General features: G+C 35.6%; 2 protein-coding genes across 2 annotated transcripts; both read right to left on the reverse strand.

Annotated features, from left to right (window-relative positions):
- Positions 1-525: 525 nt before the first annotated feature.
- Positions 526-5,899, reverse strand: alpha-Man-Ib (alpha-Mannosidase class I b). The gene is made up of 10 exons (XM_043430529.1): positions 5,521-5,899; positions 4,968-5,301; positions 4,642-4,827; positions 4,107-4,255; positions 3,661-3,849; positions 3,127-3,314; positions 2,912-3,038; positions 2,588-2,755; positions 2,067-2,222; positions 526-1,715 (listed from the first exon to the last, which is right to left on the reverse strand). Exons 1-10 carry the CDS (start codon positions 5,617-5,619, stop codon positions 1,497-1,499), a joined length of 1,815 nt encoding a protein of 604 aa, XP_043286464.1. The 5' UTR covers positions 5,620-5,899; the 3' UTR covers positions 526-1,496.
- Positions 5,900-7,930: 2,031 nt separating this feature from the next.
- On the reverse strand, positions 7,931-16,175 carry LOC122416991 (probable cytochrome P450 305a1). Its single transcript, XM_043430179.1, has 8 exons — positions 15,770-16,175; positions 15,403-15,657; positions 12,815-13,052; positions 10,635-10,794; positions 10,201-10,315; positions 9,946-10,126; positions 9,614-9,870; positions 7,931-8,512 (listed from the first exon to the last, which is right to left on the reverse strand). The coding sequence occupies exons 1-8, from the start codon at positions 15,858-15,860 to the stop codon at positions 8,313-8,315; spliced, it is 1,497 nt and encodes a 498-aa protein (XP_043286114.1). The 5' UTR covers positions 15,861-16,175; the 3' UTR covers positions 7,931-8,312.
- Positions 16,176-16,418: the final 243 nt, after the last annotated feature.

A 16,418-nucleotide genomic window follows, 5' to 3' on the forward strand; every position in this document is an offset into this window, starting at 1 on the left:
AGTACAGGAGTTACCTTAAATTTGAGCCTGGGTATGCAGGATTTTATGCTCTACAAGATCGGCGCTTAGGAATTTTGCTCTATCCACAACAGTGGACTCGATAAAAAGATTCATATTCTTTTACTTCAATAATTGATAACTTGGGCCTGATTAAGAATGATCGACGGAATTTTCAACATGAATTTCGAGTCCAAACTCAAGTTTCCTCTCGTATTATCGGTTGTAAGAAACCTTGCTCATTGGAACGTCAATAACAAACTGATTACACGTTGTTCGTCGTTCCAGTTGCAAATTTTCCTAAAATGCAGCGCTAGTTTCACTTTTAAGAGTTACTATTACGTAAAAAACCGATTGAGACAGAATGAAAAAATGTAAAATTGATGTAACAACATTTGGAATAACGTGGGAAGATTATTTGAATGCCCAAGTTTCGTCAAATGTTTCAAATGAAATTTTTATGTTACAATTTTGTGTTTATTTTTCGATATCGCACGAGAGACGGATTTCGAAAAATTAGTAACTCCATTAGTTTTAGAGTGTTTATTATTTACAAAATAATCAAGCTAATCTACGAACCTCTAACGATCGTGATAATGATCCACGAAACGTTACGAATTCGATATATATATTCAATTGTATCTACTCATTGATCAATCACAATTCGATAATTACAAGCTAACGAGGCCCCGGAGTTAATTCTCATTTTCAATATTATCGCTCGAGCCAAATTGACTGGCTGTAATTAACACTCATTTCTCTTTATCTTCTCGCGTTGTGTTTATTATTCAACATTATTGCTATATGATCGATAATTATCGTGCGGTCAAATGGAGTTTCGAGATTTAACAAAGAAAAATACTTATTAACGACCGATCGGTTATTTGTTCGTCACTTTGACCAGTATAAAAATTAGGAAAATTGGATTTACGTCGAAAAGCTCGTGAGCTCGCTCTCCTAAGCAGGTTCCCCCTTCATAAACATTTGTCTTTCGTCTCCTCATTCTCATTCGTGACAAACTCTGGTGCAATTGAATTCCCGGTAATGCAATCGCACATTTTCGCATAGAGAGTAGATTGGTGAACAGAGAAAGTAAAAATAGCAGGAAACTGCGTCGCGTTTGCAACTTTGGCGGACAAAAATAGTGTTATTTCTCGTTACATTAAACAATAACGACTAGACTCCCGTCTCCTATGGTTTTTCGTTCAAATTATTACTACAAGACTCACGAATCGTCTTCGTACAATGATCGATTATCAGTTATACTATCGCTGAAATTTCTCTTCGTATTTTGTCGTTGTACGTTGTACGTTGAAGAGATTTAGAGGAAAAAAAGAAGAAACGTAAAAAATGCTATTGTAAGTACTGTCCCGAGATCGGTTATGACGATCGACGAAAACGACCCACGTATTTTCCCTCACTCTTTTTTTTCTTTCCTTCCTTCACCTCCATCAATTTCGATCGTCGACTGTCATCGTCCTCATATTCACAACTATATTTTATGACTCGTATATCGGCAATGGATGACCCTCCGAGTTGAATATCCATCTGTCCAAATCTATCAACTGCTTCGTATCGTCAAACAAGAGATACAAATACTTGAGAGTCTCTGCGTACCAAAAACTCTCCGTCATATCTCGCGGCCTCGTGTTCTGGGTGCTTCGCACATTTCCAATGCTCGTGTATCCGTTTTCCACTTTGGTGTAGTTTTCAAAACCCTGTGAAGTGATCGAATAAATATCATAACCAAATCGACGATCCGAGCGATGAGTGAAATCGATTTCATCAGGTGAGATAACGAAATAACGCAACGCTTTGAATAGATAAAAACTGCGTCTTAATAACGATAAAAACGCTCAAGGAGCCATTTTTATTCATAATTTCTGTCAAATATTATCTTCAGAAACGAAAAAAATATCAAATTCCAAATAAATGTGTTTGATAATATAATCCCCGTCGACAAAAATGTGCCTTTTCTAAGTTATTTTCCATTAGAAATGTTAAACTTAAATATTATCCAAAATTTGAATTTAATAAAAAAAATAAAAATAAAAACACATCCAACTTGCCTGAAATATTTGCCAGCCCCAATCCTGATAAGTTTTGTTTCCTGTCAAGTACCACATGTAAAAAAGACTTTCGATAAATTCCGGTCGCAGGAGATTATGCGCGTCGTTCGATTGGACGTACATGTCCATTTGATTCTCCGCCTCTTCCTCAGGTTTCTTTATGTAAAAACGTGCACAATTAATGATTGATGAAAATATAATAAAAATATCTTATCATAAAATGGTTTCCCTATGCAACGATTAGATGTAATTATAGACTGCTTAACTCAAGAATGAGAATTATTTTCGACCTCGTAACAGAAATTTTTATCATTATTGTTGAGCGAAAAACATTTTTTATGAAGATGACATAATAATTCTGCACTACACACGAGTTTTCATTTTGATTTTTGTTTCACTTTAATTTCTGCTTGCGTCGACAATAATTGCCAAGATCCGAACTTTTGGTCGTTATCATTTCCATATGGTTCTTTTTTTCAACTGTTCTGGTGTGCAATTTTCTTGCACGATCTTTTGTTTACCTCGACCACATTGAAGTACGTGATTTCCGGAGCGAGGAATGTTGGATGAATCGCATAGGTTTGGTAACAAGTGCGTAAAAGTTCTTTGGCAAAGTCCATGTGTTCAGATCCGAGTCCGTGATGGGCGCCGAGGGCGAGAGTTCCACTCAAATAGCAAGTTAAGTGATCCTGTTGTAAAAAATCGAACATCAGTTTTCAATTACACAGGAATCGTTGATTTATTGTTGAATGACTCTTTGTTACATTTCAAAATTTATTAGGTGGGCCTTGTTGACGTAGGGCATTTATGGGAAAGATATGAAATTCAGAGGCGGAATAACGAACCATTTTCATTTTCATGTCTTTCGTAGCACCGATGAGTTCAGCAATGAATAAATAATTATTCTTAGCAGTTCGTTTCACGAGATGTTTTTGCGTACCGGAAATGGCCATCGCGTAATCGTCTCGCAAGCTGATAATAGAAAGAAAAACAAGCAAAAACTTTATGAAAATGCATCGAAAAAACAACGCCTAAAAAAAGATTTTTTAAAAATTCTTACTAGTCAATTGTCTTGCCCGTTTGGAGCCACTGTTTGAGCAAATATTCGTAGTAACTGTCACCTCGTGCACCGAGAGTGATCGTCGAGTATTCTCTGAACTGTCCGGTATTTGGATTTATGAATATTGGAACGAGACCATCGTATTTTTCAAGATTGTGCACATGCTCCGAGACTTTAGCAGCTGCAGCCTACATCAGAAGATTCGACAGGTTTTATTCCATGAAAAAATACTTCTTTCGTCACTCATTCTTTTCCAGAATTTTGAATGTTTTCATTTTATTTGTTTTTAAAATACTGATCGGTCTGTATTTTCCAACCGTGATCGAAAGAAAGGCAGTTGCAGATTCAGGAAAAATTTCTGACACGGTTTGACTGATTACAACAAAGTTCTTTCTGTACATTTTTGGCATTATCTTGCGTCAACTAATAACGTGTTTTCAAAATCGATAAAACTCTGTCGGAAAATTTTAACTTTCACAATTTACTTCGGGGTCGGCCAGCCGACTGATTAATATTCTTAAATTTGAGACTTGCCTCAAACCTCGGTCGACCTGTGCTTCGACTCAAATCCCTGAATTCCAATTGCAACGACGTTACTTCACTCGTGCTACTGTCCGGACCCCACTTTGGACTATGGGCACTTTTTGTCCCCAAATTTACATCTGAAAATGGAACTCCTGACCTTGTTGAGAACGCTGGCAAAGAACGATCTCCCAAATCCAACTGGAATCAATCGAGATTATGAAAAATTGTGTTTTTGATTCAACACAAGTTTTGTTTACTGAAAAAACTATATACAAAATAAATGCTTTTCAACTTGGTACGTATTGTTACTGTTCGAGTATCGTTAGTAGCTGAAATTCAATGTTAATATTTTTTCATGACATAAACGTCAAAGAACTTTTTTACAAAACAAAAAACTATATTTTATCTTCTTTTTTTTTATAGTATGTATTTGAAGATTTCGCAAATCGACTTACAGCTTTATTGAGAAACATTTTGTCTCCCGAAAGATGATAAGCAGCCAAAAGGCCTCCGAGTACTCTAATGGTAACTTCGAATAAATTAACATCCCTATTGTTACTAAATACTAAAGTTTCCTCGACCCATGTTCGAGCTTCTTTGAATTCTGCAATGATACAAAAATTATAATCAAATGATAAGCAGCGAGGTTACTTTGATTACACGGTGCAAACATTATTTCTGTGATTATCAAAGTATCAATGTTTTTTTTTCAATTCTCAAAGATTTCATGGTAAATTAAGTCTTCTGTGTTATGACGTTGAAATTTATAACGTTGGAGTCTAACTAAATAAACAAAAAAAGAAATTTGTAGTTCTCCTATTTTTTCTCTTCGCTAATTTGCAATTCGTAGTTTTTCAACCTACATCAGTGATTTGTGAAATAAAAAATTGAATAGTCACAGATTTTTTTTGTTCATTTTGTTGGACTCCAATGTTTCAAACTTTAACGTCATTCTGCATTGGATGTATATTGTTTTCTGGTAATCTGTACCTTTGTTCAATCCCATGATATACATGGTGTCGAGCGAATCTACTATAGTTAATCCAAGCCCAAACCATTCATGGAAACTCTTGGATATGGGCTTAACATTGTCATGACCCCATGCATATTTTTTGTATCCTTCCCACGAATGCTTAAATGCTTTTATCACAGCCTCTTGCCTGGAATTTTGTGGTCCTGTAGAATAAATATCACAAATTACTTAAAGTTATTCAACACTTTGTACAAAGAAAAATCATTAATGCGGGAGAATGCTCAGTTAGCAACTTTTGTTTTTTTCTTTTTTTCTCAAATCAAATTTCAGCAAGTTGGCTCACCAGGAAATTTGTGTGGTTTTGGTTTAGGTTGAGGCGGTTCACCGATTTGATTGTCATCAACCTGATTTATTTCTGGTTGAAATTCAGGCTCTTCAATCACTTCCCCACCAGCAGCAGCGCCAATACCCTGGTCTCCATTCTCAACCACTATTTCTTCCAGTACTTTTTCAATTTTTTGTGTAATCGTTACATCTTTGAGATTTTCGTATTCTACCTCATTTTCGATAATCGTATTTCTCGTGTGTCCCGGTAAGAGGTAAAACATCACAAGGAGAATTGTCATGAAAACGAAGTAACAGACGTTTCTTTGGAATCTTGAGAGTTGATTCCATTGCTAAGCGTTTTGAAAGTGGGTAAGAAAAGAAAATTAAAAAACATTGGCAAACTCGTAACGGAACTAGCAGAGCAGACTTATTAATTTTGTAAGATACGCAATTAATTTTATTTATTGTAGTTCTGCCGAGAAACAAGATCTTGATGATTCCGACTCTTCAGGTCCAGTCATCATTCTCAGTTTTGTCAAAATGGAAAAACTTTTTCATTCAACACGTACCCTCCACAAGCTTTTGGAACTGCCACGAGTAAAAGTGCCGCCATCGTTAATATTTAAACTGATGTAATCGGTTTTTCCAATATCTCTGGCAGACAACATTTTTCCTTTTCCGATGCCAGCTTTGTTTACTTTCCCGAAAGACACTTGGTTTTTCAAATGAACAAACGCACTCAACGAAAACGCACAAACGTTTTATCGAACTACATGCAGACGCGCATATTTTGATACTTATCAGACGCTAATCTTTACTACTTTTTTTTCATTCGAACTCCAAAACCTACAGACGGACTATGTTTTGAGGTTAAATGTCAAAAAAGCATATAGATACAAGCTCTGATGATCTCAGAGCTCAGAGCAAGTAGTGGCTGGTGGCAGGGAGATATCCGAAGTCTGAAGATGTGGTTTTTGAGAAGCCCGTGGTAGGAGCGCTTTATCGTGACGGTTAAAAATGAAAGTTCAACACACGTATACACGAAACTCAGCCAAGCCTGCAGTTCCTACTAAAACTAGTCGATACTGCAGGTGCATTCTACGAAGCGTTTATCGTCCTCCTTTTTATAAATCTTTTGAGAATCGTACAGTTGGTATCGTATCGCGTTTTTATCGTCGCTTATGGTTCTACGTTTTTTCGAAACAGAAATTTAAAAAATTGTTTCTCGAGTTAGCTCAGGAGTTAACTTTTCATAATAATTTGTGGTGAACTCCCTTTTCGGTGGTCGTTCAGGTCACGAGTTCCGCACGGTGCAGCATTTATTATATCTGATTAATTAATTCTCGTGTTCATGAAACTTGAGATTTCCTATTCGAAATCCTGAAGACTTCGTCCGGCCTCTGTGACTTCCTGAAATCTTCAATGATCAAAAAACATGTATTTTTATGAGACGCTGTCATGTTGGAGAGAGTTCCAGCTTGAGATTCAAAGCTCTTGTTTGTTATTGAAGCGACTAATACCGATGTTGAAATGCTAATTGACAGTCCGAAAGAAATATTTTTTAGATTCAAAGAAGTAAATAAATTCTAGGCAAATGAGACTCGATTACCTGTTGAAACATTTTTCAATCCGAGTTGAATATTACAAAGTTTCAAAATTTCCATGGTCCTTAGTGAACTGTTCAATCCTCTTCATGCTATTTGTTCCACGGCACGTAAAACAAATACTCGCCAGGTTTTCTATTAACCTGTTATTCTTACGGAAAATTCTCTAACCGTGTGTAACTCTAACGTCACCATTTTGGGTTTTTCTCGAGCAAGGTGACCTTTACGACTGTTCGATCGTCGTGCGAACATTCCGGCGAGTGTAAACAGGAAAAAATATCAATTCTTTCTCAACACTCGCAAGTGAATAATTCATGAGTAACCAGTGAAAAAAAAAGTTTATATAATAAAGAGCGCGTAGCAGGTCGACTATTTTATCAAGTGTTCTTTTTGTGATTATAATGAAGCTGAAGCAGAGGTACGTAACCCTAGACCGACAAACCTTTTTTATATTGACCTTCATCCGACAAACTGGGGTCGATTTATACACCCCACACGTTTCTTGTTTAGAAAATTGTTCTAAGGGCGGTAATGAGGTTTATGAGTACATGAATCATTTCGTTTTTTCATACCGAGGAGGATGGAATTAAGAGTTCGATGAAAGTATCCGAGTTGACGAAAAATCAATTTTTCTCTGAAAATGCATGAAAATCGACGAAAATGCGATTTTTTGGAAAAAAATTCATAACTTTTTTTCTAAGCAACCGATTTTGATATTTTAAACACGCTTTTAAAGGGGATATATGAGGCTTCTAAAAAAAATTGTCCTTGGAAACGGAATATTTTCATGGTCTTTTTGCTTTGTGACGATGAAATTTTTTTTTTTTACGTGCGTGTGTGCGTGTGTGTTATGGCACTGCAAAATTCAAACGCTTATAACTCGAAAACGATTTGAGATACAGGGCTACCGTTTTGCATAGATGTTAATCTGAGCGAGCTCCACATTTTCTGATAATTTTGTCAGAATTCGAAAAGAAATACGAAAATTTAAAAAAAAAGGGTGTCGACGCTTTAACTTGCGGAAATTTTAAAAGGTTTATTCATTTAAAAAAATTTTTTTTATACATAGATTATTCATTTTTTTTTATAAATAGATCATCATGACAGGAAGGGTGGTACTGAGTTTGGGAAATATCGGTTGAGCGGTTTAAATTTTATGATTTTTTGAATTTTACGAAAATTTGAGTTTTTCGAAAAATCCGCTTTAATTTTTGGAAATTAATTTGGAAAAGTTAAAAGTCGATAAATAAGTAAAAATTTTATTTAAAAAAAAATGAAGAGTAACAAATTACTTTCTCAAGCTTTTAGAACAATGCTTAAAGCTTCCTCTATGAGGGAGCCAAAATAAAAAAATATAGCACCTCATAGAGTAAGCTTTGAGCATCGTGCATCTTGACTATCTTGAGGGAGCAATTTGCAAATCTCAATTTCCAGAATTTTTTTCTATTATCGACCTTTTTCTTCGAGCAAATGTTTTCATTCTGCATCAGCAGAACTATATCGACACAAGATGGGCATTAATGAGAAGTGTCAAAATAAAGAATCGTATCAGTATACTCAAGATTTGGCAACGGTCCCGCGCTTTAGAATCGGAAAAAAATACCATTATTTATTCTATCCAAGTTCTTCCGGAAACAAATAAAAACAAGATAATATTTGTTGGTCAAAGGCAATCTGGAAAATTGCTCGATTCAATCCAATTAAATTTTTCATCCGCTTTGGTATATCACAATTGCGAATGAACAGGGGTTGAGATTTTAGGCAGAATTATCGATTCGGTGACGAGGAACGAACAGACTTTCGTACGGTTTCGGTGACATCATGAGTCCCTGCGATGGCTCAGTGTCCGGAAGGCCCTCTCCCGGTTTCGGTAACAATTGAAAGCGGTGCATGATACCGACGAAGAACAAGAAAAGAGTTGCTTTCGTCTCGGCCTCACCAGGGCACCTTCTGTGGCCTGGAACAAGCAGTTCATCATTTTTTTTTTCAATATCTCATATGATTTCGCATTAGAATGAGAAAATAATTCGAACGTTTATGTCGTTCGAGTGTCTCGATGAATTTAATTTCATGGAATAATGAAGAAACAAAAACTGTTAACTGTTGGGACGATTATGAAAATCAAGACACTTTTGCTTCCTCATCGAGGAAGCTTTGTGACGATGAAAATTTTTTTTTCCAACTTTCAATGTCAATGTGCTTAAAATGTTCCAAAACATCGAAAAGTCATATCTAGAAAAAATGTCCGGATGTGTGCGTGCGTGCGTGCGTGCGTGTGTGTGCGTGTGTTATGGCACTGCAAAATTAAAACGCTTATAACTCGGAAACGGTTTGAGATACAGAGCTACCGTTTTGCACAGATGTTAATCTATACAAGCTCTTCATACTCTGATAATTTTGTCAGAATTTGTAAAAAATTACGAATCCTACGACGTTTTGAAATTTTTAAAAAAAGGGTCTCGACGCTCTAACTTTCGAAAATTTTAAGATTTATTGATAACGTTTTTTTTTATAAATAGATTATCATAATAGGAAGGTTGGTATTGAATTTGGGAAATATCGGTTGAGCGGTTTGAATTTTATGATTTTTTGAATTTCACGATAATATGAGTTTTTCAAAAAATCGTTTAACCGCTTCAATTTTTGGAAATTTTGTAAGATATTGTGTTATAAGTCTGTACTTCCTCTATACTTTCCAGCAAAGTTGTCGGAATTATTTAATTTCAATGTAAATAGAAAAACGATGAAAATTGAAAGTTGCAAACTGTTTTTTCTGATGGTTCGTCATTTAGTTTTTTTTTATGAATTTAAACAAAGGGATACATTAAAGTTCGTAAAAGAAGGCAGAGAAAATACATTATTTCCTTGTATATAAAAAAAATGCTGCAAATTAAAATTTGCAAATTGCTTCCTCAAGATGGTCAAGATGCACGATGCTCAAAGCTTCCTCTATGAGGAAGCCAAAATGAAAAATATAACACCTCATAGTAAGCTTTCGTGCATCGTGCATCTTGACCATCTTGAGGAAGCAATTTGCAAATTTTAATTCGCATGCTACCTCCGCCGAAGAATACGAGTTTTTCATCGTGAACGAATGCCCCATCTTTCAAGAATCTTTCCGGTTTGAAGGAGTCCGGCTCCGGATAATAATTCGGGTTCATGAAAATACTGAAGATGTTGAGAAGGAGACAAGAATCCTTCGGTATGTTGTAACCTCCGAGATGCGTCCTGCACATCGCGCGTCTCGGGCCAATGATTGGTAGGACCGTCCGCGTTCGTTGAGATTCCGTGAGTACGGCTGCGGCATACGGCAAACTTAAAAACAGACATTAACTCATCATTTATTTTCAGCGTCTGAGAAAAAAAATTTTCCGTGGAAAAAAAATGTACTTCGGTCGATCCTTGAGTTCCGGAAGGCGTTCTCGTCCGATCACACGATCGAGTTCTTCGTGCAATCGACGCTGAACTTCCTGATTAACTGTCATACGAAGAAACACGAATTCGAGGGTCGCCGACGTTGTCATCAAACCAGCGATCAGTAAATCCAATAGGATTATGAACAATTGATCCTCTGGAGATTTTAACAACGAATCAGTATTTATTCAACCACGTTTTTCACTTGTTATTTCTTTTTTTATATTGTACCATTGAATATTGAAGAGTCGGCTTTTCTCTCATAGATTTCTTTCAAAAACAAATCTATCAAATCACCATCGGCTTTTCCGGGCGTATAATTTTTCTTGTGTTCTTCAATTTCTTGCTGTCAAAAATATTGAAAAATTATGCTAAATCGATGACGCTGAAGTTTCCAACGTTGGAGTTCAACCAAATGATCGAAAAAAACTCTCCAATAATTCCAGTAATTCTCCTATTTTGTTCCCTGCCAAATTTGCGATTCGTAGTTTTTCAAGCTGCACCAACGATTCGTGAAATAAACAATTGGTGAATTGCAAACGTTTTTTTCGTTCATTTCGTTGGACTCCAACGTTGGAAACTTCAGCGTCGTCTAAATCGAGGGTCTGGAAATTCAGGATTATTTTGTAACTGAAATACTAAGCAACTACTCGACCAAAATTTACCATTAGAAAGCTCTTTAACTCGTTGTTTAAGGTCATGAGGAGATTGTAGCCGGAAGCTTCGGGGGCTACGTAACGGACCCAAGGGAACATCGATAATAATCCTCCAGCCATGTCGAACGCTTCGGATCGTCGTTTCATCAATTCGAGAAAATGCTGAAGTCTGCGTTAACTCAATTAGATTTTGAATTCGTTATATTTTATTACGAAGGAAAGCCTGACGAGGAGTTTTGTTTTCAATATTCCTCTAGAAATATTGACAAACAAGTTCATTTTGGCCAAGTGTCATTGGAACATCGTTATGAGAAAATTTACTGTAAAATTATGACGTCAAACTCTTAGGAATCAAACAAACACGTTTTTTCGCTGCCGAATGGAAACCATTGCCATTGTTCAGTGTATTGAAACTTTCAATTTGGAAAAACACTGCAATTATTCCCTTGAAAACTAACTCCTTTAGGCACGTCTCCACCAGATCCATCCCAACGAAATCTCAGCCGACCAATCAACTCTATCATTGGTCAACTCTCCCAAAGTTCTCTGCACCAGAAACAACCTTCACCAATGAATACACTAACGAAAAAATTAAAGGGTCAAAAAATTTTTCAGAATTTTTAGTGATTTTTCAAAATGTTGCATCTCAGTGGAAAATTTTGAATAGTTGGAAGCCTTAAATATTGGAAGCCTTAAAAAAAAATGAATTTTTAATAAAAAAAATTCGGAATTTTTAATAAAAAAAATTCGGATTTTTTTTTTGTAAATTTCAACCTTATTTATGGAAAGAATGTGGAAAAAACTTGAGAATTTTTTTTTACGTTAAGCACGTCATGTGCTTAACGTGACCCGTAATTTTTTTTTAATATTTGACCGGTCGCAACGAGGAAACGATTCATTAGATCGGAATGTAACTTCACAGGGTTTTTGGGGGTATATTCAGCTGTAAAAGGCATACTCAACATTAGTCATTTCATGATTATTTGAAATTTGGCTGTTGACTTTCTGAAAAACCATAAATTACGCTTTTTTTCTGTTTTTTCAAATGCACGGCAAGGATGGAAAAAAAATTTTTCTTCGAGATCGTAGCGGAACCTTGTAGGACATTTATTCCAGTTTTCAGAACTGCCCTTGAATTTCCTGTACGACAATTGGATGCCGAGATATCGTCGATCAAAGACAAAAGGGTCCTTCTTGATTCAAAGTTCAACACCTCAGCAAAAAATGGTCCTACCGAGGTTTTAAAAAAAAGCAAAATGAAGCTGAATAAACCAGCTATCCGGTCCTATACTATGGCTTAGTTGAAAAAAAAAATTTCCAAGCTTGTGGAGTTGAAAAAAAAGCATAAAAATTTGCAAATTTTTTTCTCACATTTTTTCTCACATTAGCTCTGCATTTTTTTTGCTATAGGATCTTCAAATTAGAAACTTGAAGCTTCAAAATGCTTTTTTTTAGACCTACATACGACCATTTTTCACAGAGATACAACATTTTGAAAAATCACTAAAAATTCGGAAAAATTTTTTGACCCTTTAATTTTTTTCGTTAGTGTAATCTCTAATGGATAAATCTCTATTAACGGATAAACCCTTCGAGTTAATTATCTACCAAAAACCAAACTCAATCGAGATCAAATCTCGAGTAATCAATCAACTCTCAGAATTCCTTTGATTCTGTATCGTGGCTAAGTTTGATCTGGTAGAAATTGACGTGGTAGAGTTTAACCTTTGATAGAGATTTTTGTCCTAGTGATTTATCAATGGTAGAGATTGTCTCTTGATTCAAAGTTTTGGGAGAGCTGAGTAATCATAGAGTTTTCATTGGTCCATTAGAGATGGGTCTGATTTAATTTGCATTTGATCGAGTTGTTGTTGTGCTTGGAAAGTAACTCATTGGCAAGTTGGCCGGTGTCAAAAATACAGGAATCAAATAACTTATAAGTTCTCTCTTTCTCGAGTTAGAATTGATCATCTTCTGGAAATTGCAGCAGTAGTGATTCCAGATGAATTTGAGTAATGAGTCATTGGAAGACAACAAATCTTTTTCGTTTTGAAAGAGGTGAAAATCCTGATTTAAATCGTGAACTTCATTCTTTTTATCGTAACATTGTTGGCGCAATTGAATTCAAATAATTCGATTCTTTCTGCAATGGAACTTGTGATTAGAAAAATGATTATCATGACAATTACTTCTTCTTGTTTGAAATTCTTTTCCCGGCAATCAACGTCCAAATGATATTAATCGTAGCCTCTGATATGAGAGATTTCACGCAAAAAACTCCCCCATCTTTTGTAATTTCGAGTATCTTCTGGAGTTCTTCAAGCAACGAGGCCGACATGTCGGCACCTCCAAATCCAATTTGTCGCAGTGATTTAACGAGCCAAGCTCGAACAGTCCTCCACTCAGGACCATCCGCCAACGAAATACCTGAGGAATTAAATCGCTAAATTAACACAGTGAGTATTTAAAGTACCATTTTTGAGTCGCCGATCTTAAAATTTGAAGTATTCATTTTTTGAGACTTTATTTTGTTTATTACTTCTTTACTGAATACCGTATCCGAAAACTAATCAAGAATGTTCGAGAAATATTCATTTCGGAGTTTTTTCTTACTCAAACATTAGTATATGGGCAGATTCATTACTTTTCGACCGCAACCTGCGCGCTTGGGTCAGCGATTTGGCTGCCAATTTTTTCCCAAAATCCTCAAACCTATGAGGTTTGAGGACTCGTATGAAGCGGCATTTTTCTTCTTGAACCTTCTACTTTTGAGAAAAAAAAGGTTTTCACTCCAAACGCAAAACCGATTGAATTAGCACCCTTTTCTTAAATTATTATTTTTACGAAATTTCTCGCATTTTTTAAACGCGGCCGTAGCGATAATTTTTCATTTAGAAGGCTTTAACACGGCTCTAATTTTTCATCCAGGTATATTCTATAACTGCATACACGAATATTTATACATTACCACGTTCCTTGTTACATGCAGCCTCTCAAAGTTGCTTGTTAGTTAGTTAGTTGTTAGTTAGTGAGCTATAAATTTTTAAAATGTTCCAGTTTCGCATATTTTTTTTCACGTTTATGGCATTATCAATGCCTTTTTTAATTGCACGTTATGAATTTACTCTAATGTTGTATTAAGTTGAAATAAAAACATTAAAAATACGTAGGGTGTTTGGTTCATAGTAGAAGAACTTCGGGATCTTCTACGAGTACTATGAAGTTAACGTATAAACGAGATAAATATCACATGTGTTGGAATTATCCATATTTTCAATGATAAAACTATTTAATGGCTTATCTCGAGCTGATAGGTCAATTTATTGATTGAAAAAATAAAAATAAAAATTATTATCAAAAAAAAAAGTTTTTTTTTTTTTATTTTGAGTTTTTGAAGCATGTTCTTAGCCGAATAACGAAATTTTGCAGATTTCCAATGGAAAAAAAAAAATGTTCTAAATTTTCGGTGGGGTGTTCCGCTTTGTCTTACTCTTCTCTATATTGTAACTATAAAAAAGCTTAAAGGCCAAAAAAAATTGTTGCAAAGGTATATCACTTTCCTTAAGACTGCATTTAATTTCTAACGTTAATGGTCCAGAAACGAGCTTCTTTATTGTCGTGAAATTTTGTCATCTTTTGCGTGGAAAAACTCAACATCCTTAATTCTTCGGCGGAAATAATTTGTCGCGTCAGCAAAATGCATACAAGTATTCAATTTCATGGCGCGTGATTGCACACATCGAACGTATTTTTAATGTTGTTATTTCAACTTGATACAAAATTAGAGTAAATTCATTATGCATGAAAAAAAGTGTAATTAAAAAAGTCATTGATAATGCCATAAGCCATAAACGTGAAAAAAATACGGGAAACTGGAACATTTCAAAAATTCACAGCTCATTAACCAGCTAAAACCCATTCTAAAAATTTCCAGTGTTTTGTGGGTATAGAATGAGGTACATTCCCTAAAAATTTCAAGCCAGTCCGTTGAGGTAGAAAAAATTCCCAGCTGTTTGAAAACGGCGATTTTTAAAAAATCAAGCAACTTTGAGGGGCTGTGTATATAAAGGAACGTGGTAATGTATAAATATTCGTGTATGCAGTTATAGAATATACCTGGATGAAAAATTAGAGCCGTGTTAAAGTCTTCTTAGTGAAAAATTATGGCTACGGCCGCGTTTAAAAAATGCGGGAAATTTCGTAAACATAGTAAGTTAAGAAAAGGGTGCTAATTCAATCGGTTTTGCGTTTGGAGTGAAAAACTATTTTTTTCTCAACAGTAGAAGATTCATGAAGAAAAATGCCGCTTCATACGAAAAAATCATGGAAATGGCTGAAAAAATGACTTTTTAAGAATTTCAGAAAATTTTACAACGGTCAAAATTTCATGAATGGACTTCAAATTTTGGAGATCGTCTTGTGTTATAACCTACTTTTTGGGAAAAAATCGGCAGCCAAATCGTTGACCCAAGCGCGCAGACTGCGGTCGAAAAGTAATGGATCTGCCCATATAGAGATTGGAAATTTGCTTTTTTTTCACAGGTATGTGATTTTTTGAAGAATCTAATAATCAATGTTTTTCTTATCATCATATGCTTCCCTAGTGGTGTTGTTCACAGCTTTTTCTTCATAACGCGCGCTACACTGTATCGCACTCATAGGAAGGCGGGGAAGGCCGAAGAAAAGTGTGAGAAACCTCGCAATTCTTTCATTGTCGTCAATGAATGAGTTTTTGATTGTTTTAACACAAAGAGGGAAATACAAACTTTTTTCCAACCTTTTTTGAGGCCCATGTTCCTCACTTTGATGAATTCGTTCCACGGCCTACCGTCAAACGCTTCCGAAGTAAGAACCTTCTGGATGTCTTCAAAACCAGATACAACTATGATACTTGATCTGCCAAAAGCGATTGAGATAAGATTGCTCGAATAGCGACGGGAGAGCTCGATGAATGCCCTATGCTGTCCACGATATTGACGACTTAGTTTTCGAATGAAGCGAAGGTTTCCGATGATGGGCCATTGGAATGGTCCTAAAAAACGGAGGATTCCGAATTTTAGGAAAAACCTTGGAGTCTTCCGATCGACAATGCCACGTCTGATTGAAATATGCAAATGTCAACGAGTTATTTTATCACTAATCACCGGGAGGCAAATGAGCAGATTTCTGCAGTCTCAAGTTAATGATTAATGCCAGCAGACTGATGATGACCGAAGATAAAATGAAGGCGAGCATCTTGCGACGATTTTGTGTATATCCTTTTCGTTTCCTCTGTGTTTTTCTTTCTTTATTTTCCCGATAAAGTAGATCGTTCACGAAGTCATCGATGAGAATTCAAATGGTACAAGAATTTTTGCACGTGCCCATTCAAAAGTCATCATTCAGTACCACCAATTCGTCACAGTTATGATTTCGATATTAAGAGTCTCTACGAGTCACTTTCATCAGAAATTCTAAATTTCGTGACTAAGCTTATTTTATTAAAGTTTCTCCATTCTATCGCGTCACTTTGGTATCACAACGTAAATTTCTTCGACCAACTGCTATTGGTTTATATATCCCTGGGCCGATACTCTAAACTAAGTGTATGAAAATGACTCGAAATTATTTTATACGCTATAACTATACCAGTATCGTTTGTAAGATAACGAGGTATCCTCTCATCGTAAATATTTATTTATTGAAATATTCGGCATCTGTATAACTCATTGATGCATATGTGCTCGATAAGATTGTACACGATATATATGGGACATTCCATGCCAAATCGACCACTATTGAACCCGATCCCTT

This window comes from Venturia canescens, chromosome 10 (genome assembly GCF_019457755.1).
Source record: "Venturia canescens isolate UGA chromosome 10, ASM1945775v1, whole genome shotgun sequence".
NCBI classification, from domain to species: domain Eukaryota; kingdom Metazoa; phylum Arthropoda; class Insecta; order Hymenoptera; family Ichneumonidae; genus Venturia; species Venturia canescens.

Coding starts and splice junctions, on each gene's coding strand:
- LOC122416991 (XM_043430179.1), bottom strand. CDS start 15,860: ATGCTCGCCTTCATTTTATCTTCGGTCATCATCAGTCTGCTGGCATTA. Junction 15,658..15,769: donor ATCTGCTCATTTGCCTCCCG/GTGATTAGTGAT, acceptor TCCGTTTTTTAG/GACCATTCCAATGGCCCATC. Junction 13,053..15,402: donor GAACATGGGCCTCAAAAAAG/GTTGGAAAAAAG, acceptor TTAATTCCTCAG/GTATTTCGTTGGCGGATGGT.
- alpha-Man-Ib (XM_043430529.1), bottom strand. CDS start 5,619: ATGTTGTCTGCCAGAGATATTGGAAAAACCGATTACATCAGTTTAAAT. Junction 3,315..3,660: donor CAGGTCGACCGAGGTTTGAG/GCAAGTCTCAAA, acceptor CTTCTGATGTAG/GCTGCAGCTGCTAAAGTCTC. Junction 1,716..2,066: donor GGGGCTGGCAAATATTTCAG/GCAAGTTGGATG, acceptor ATCACTTCACAG/GGTTTTGAAAACTACACCAA.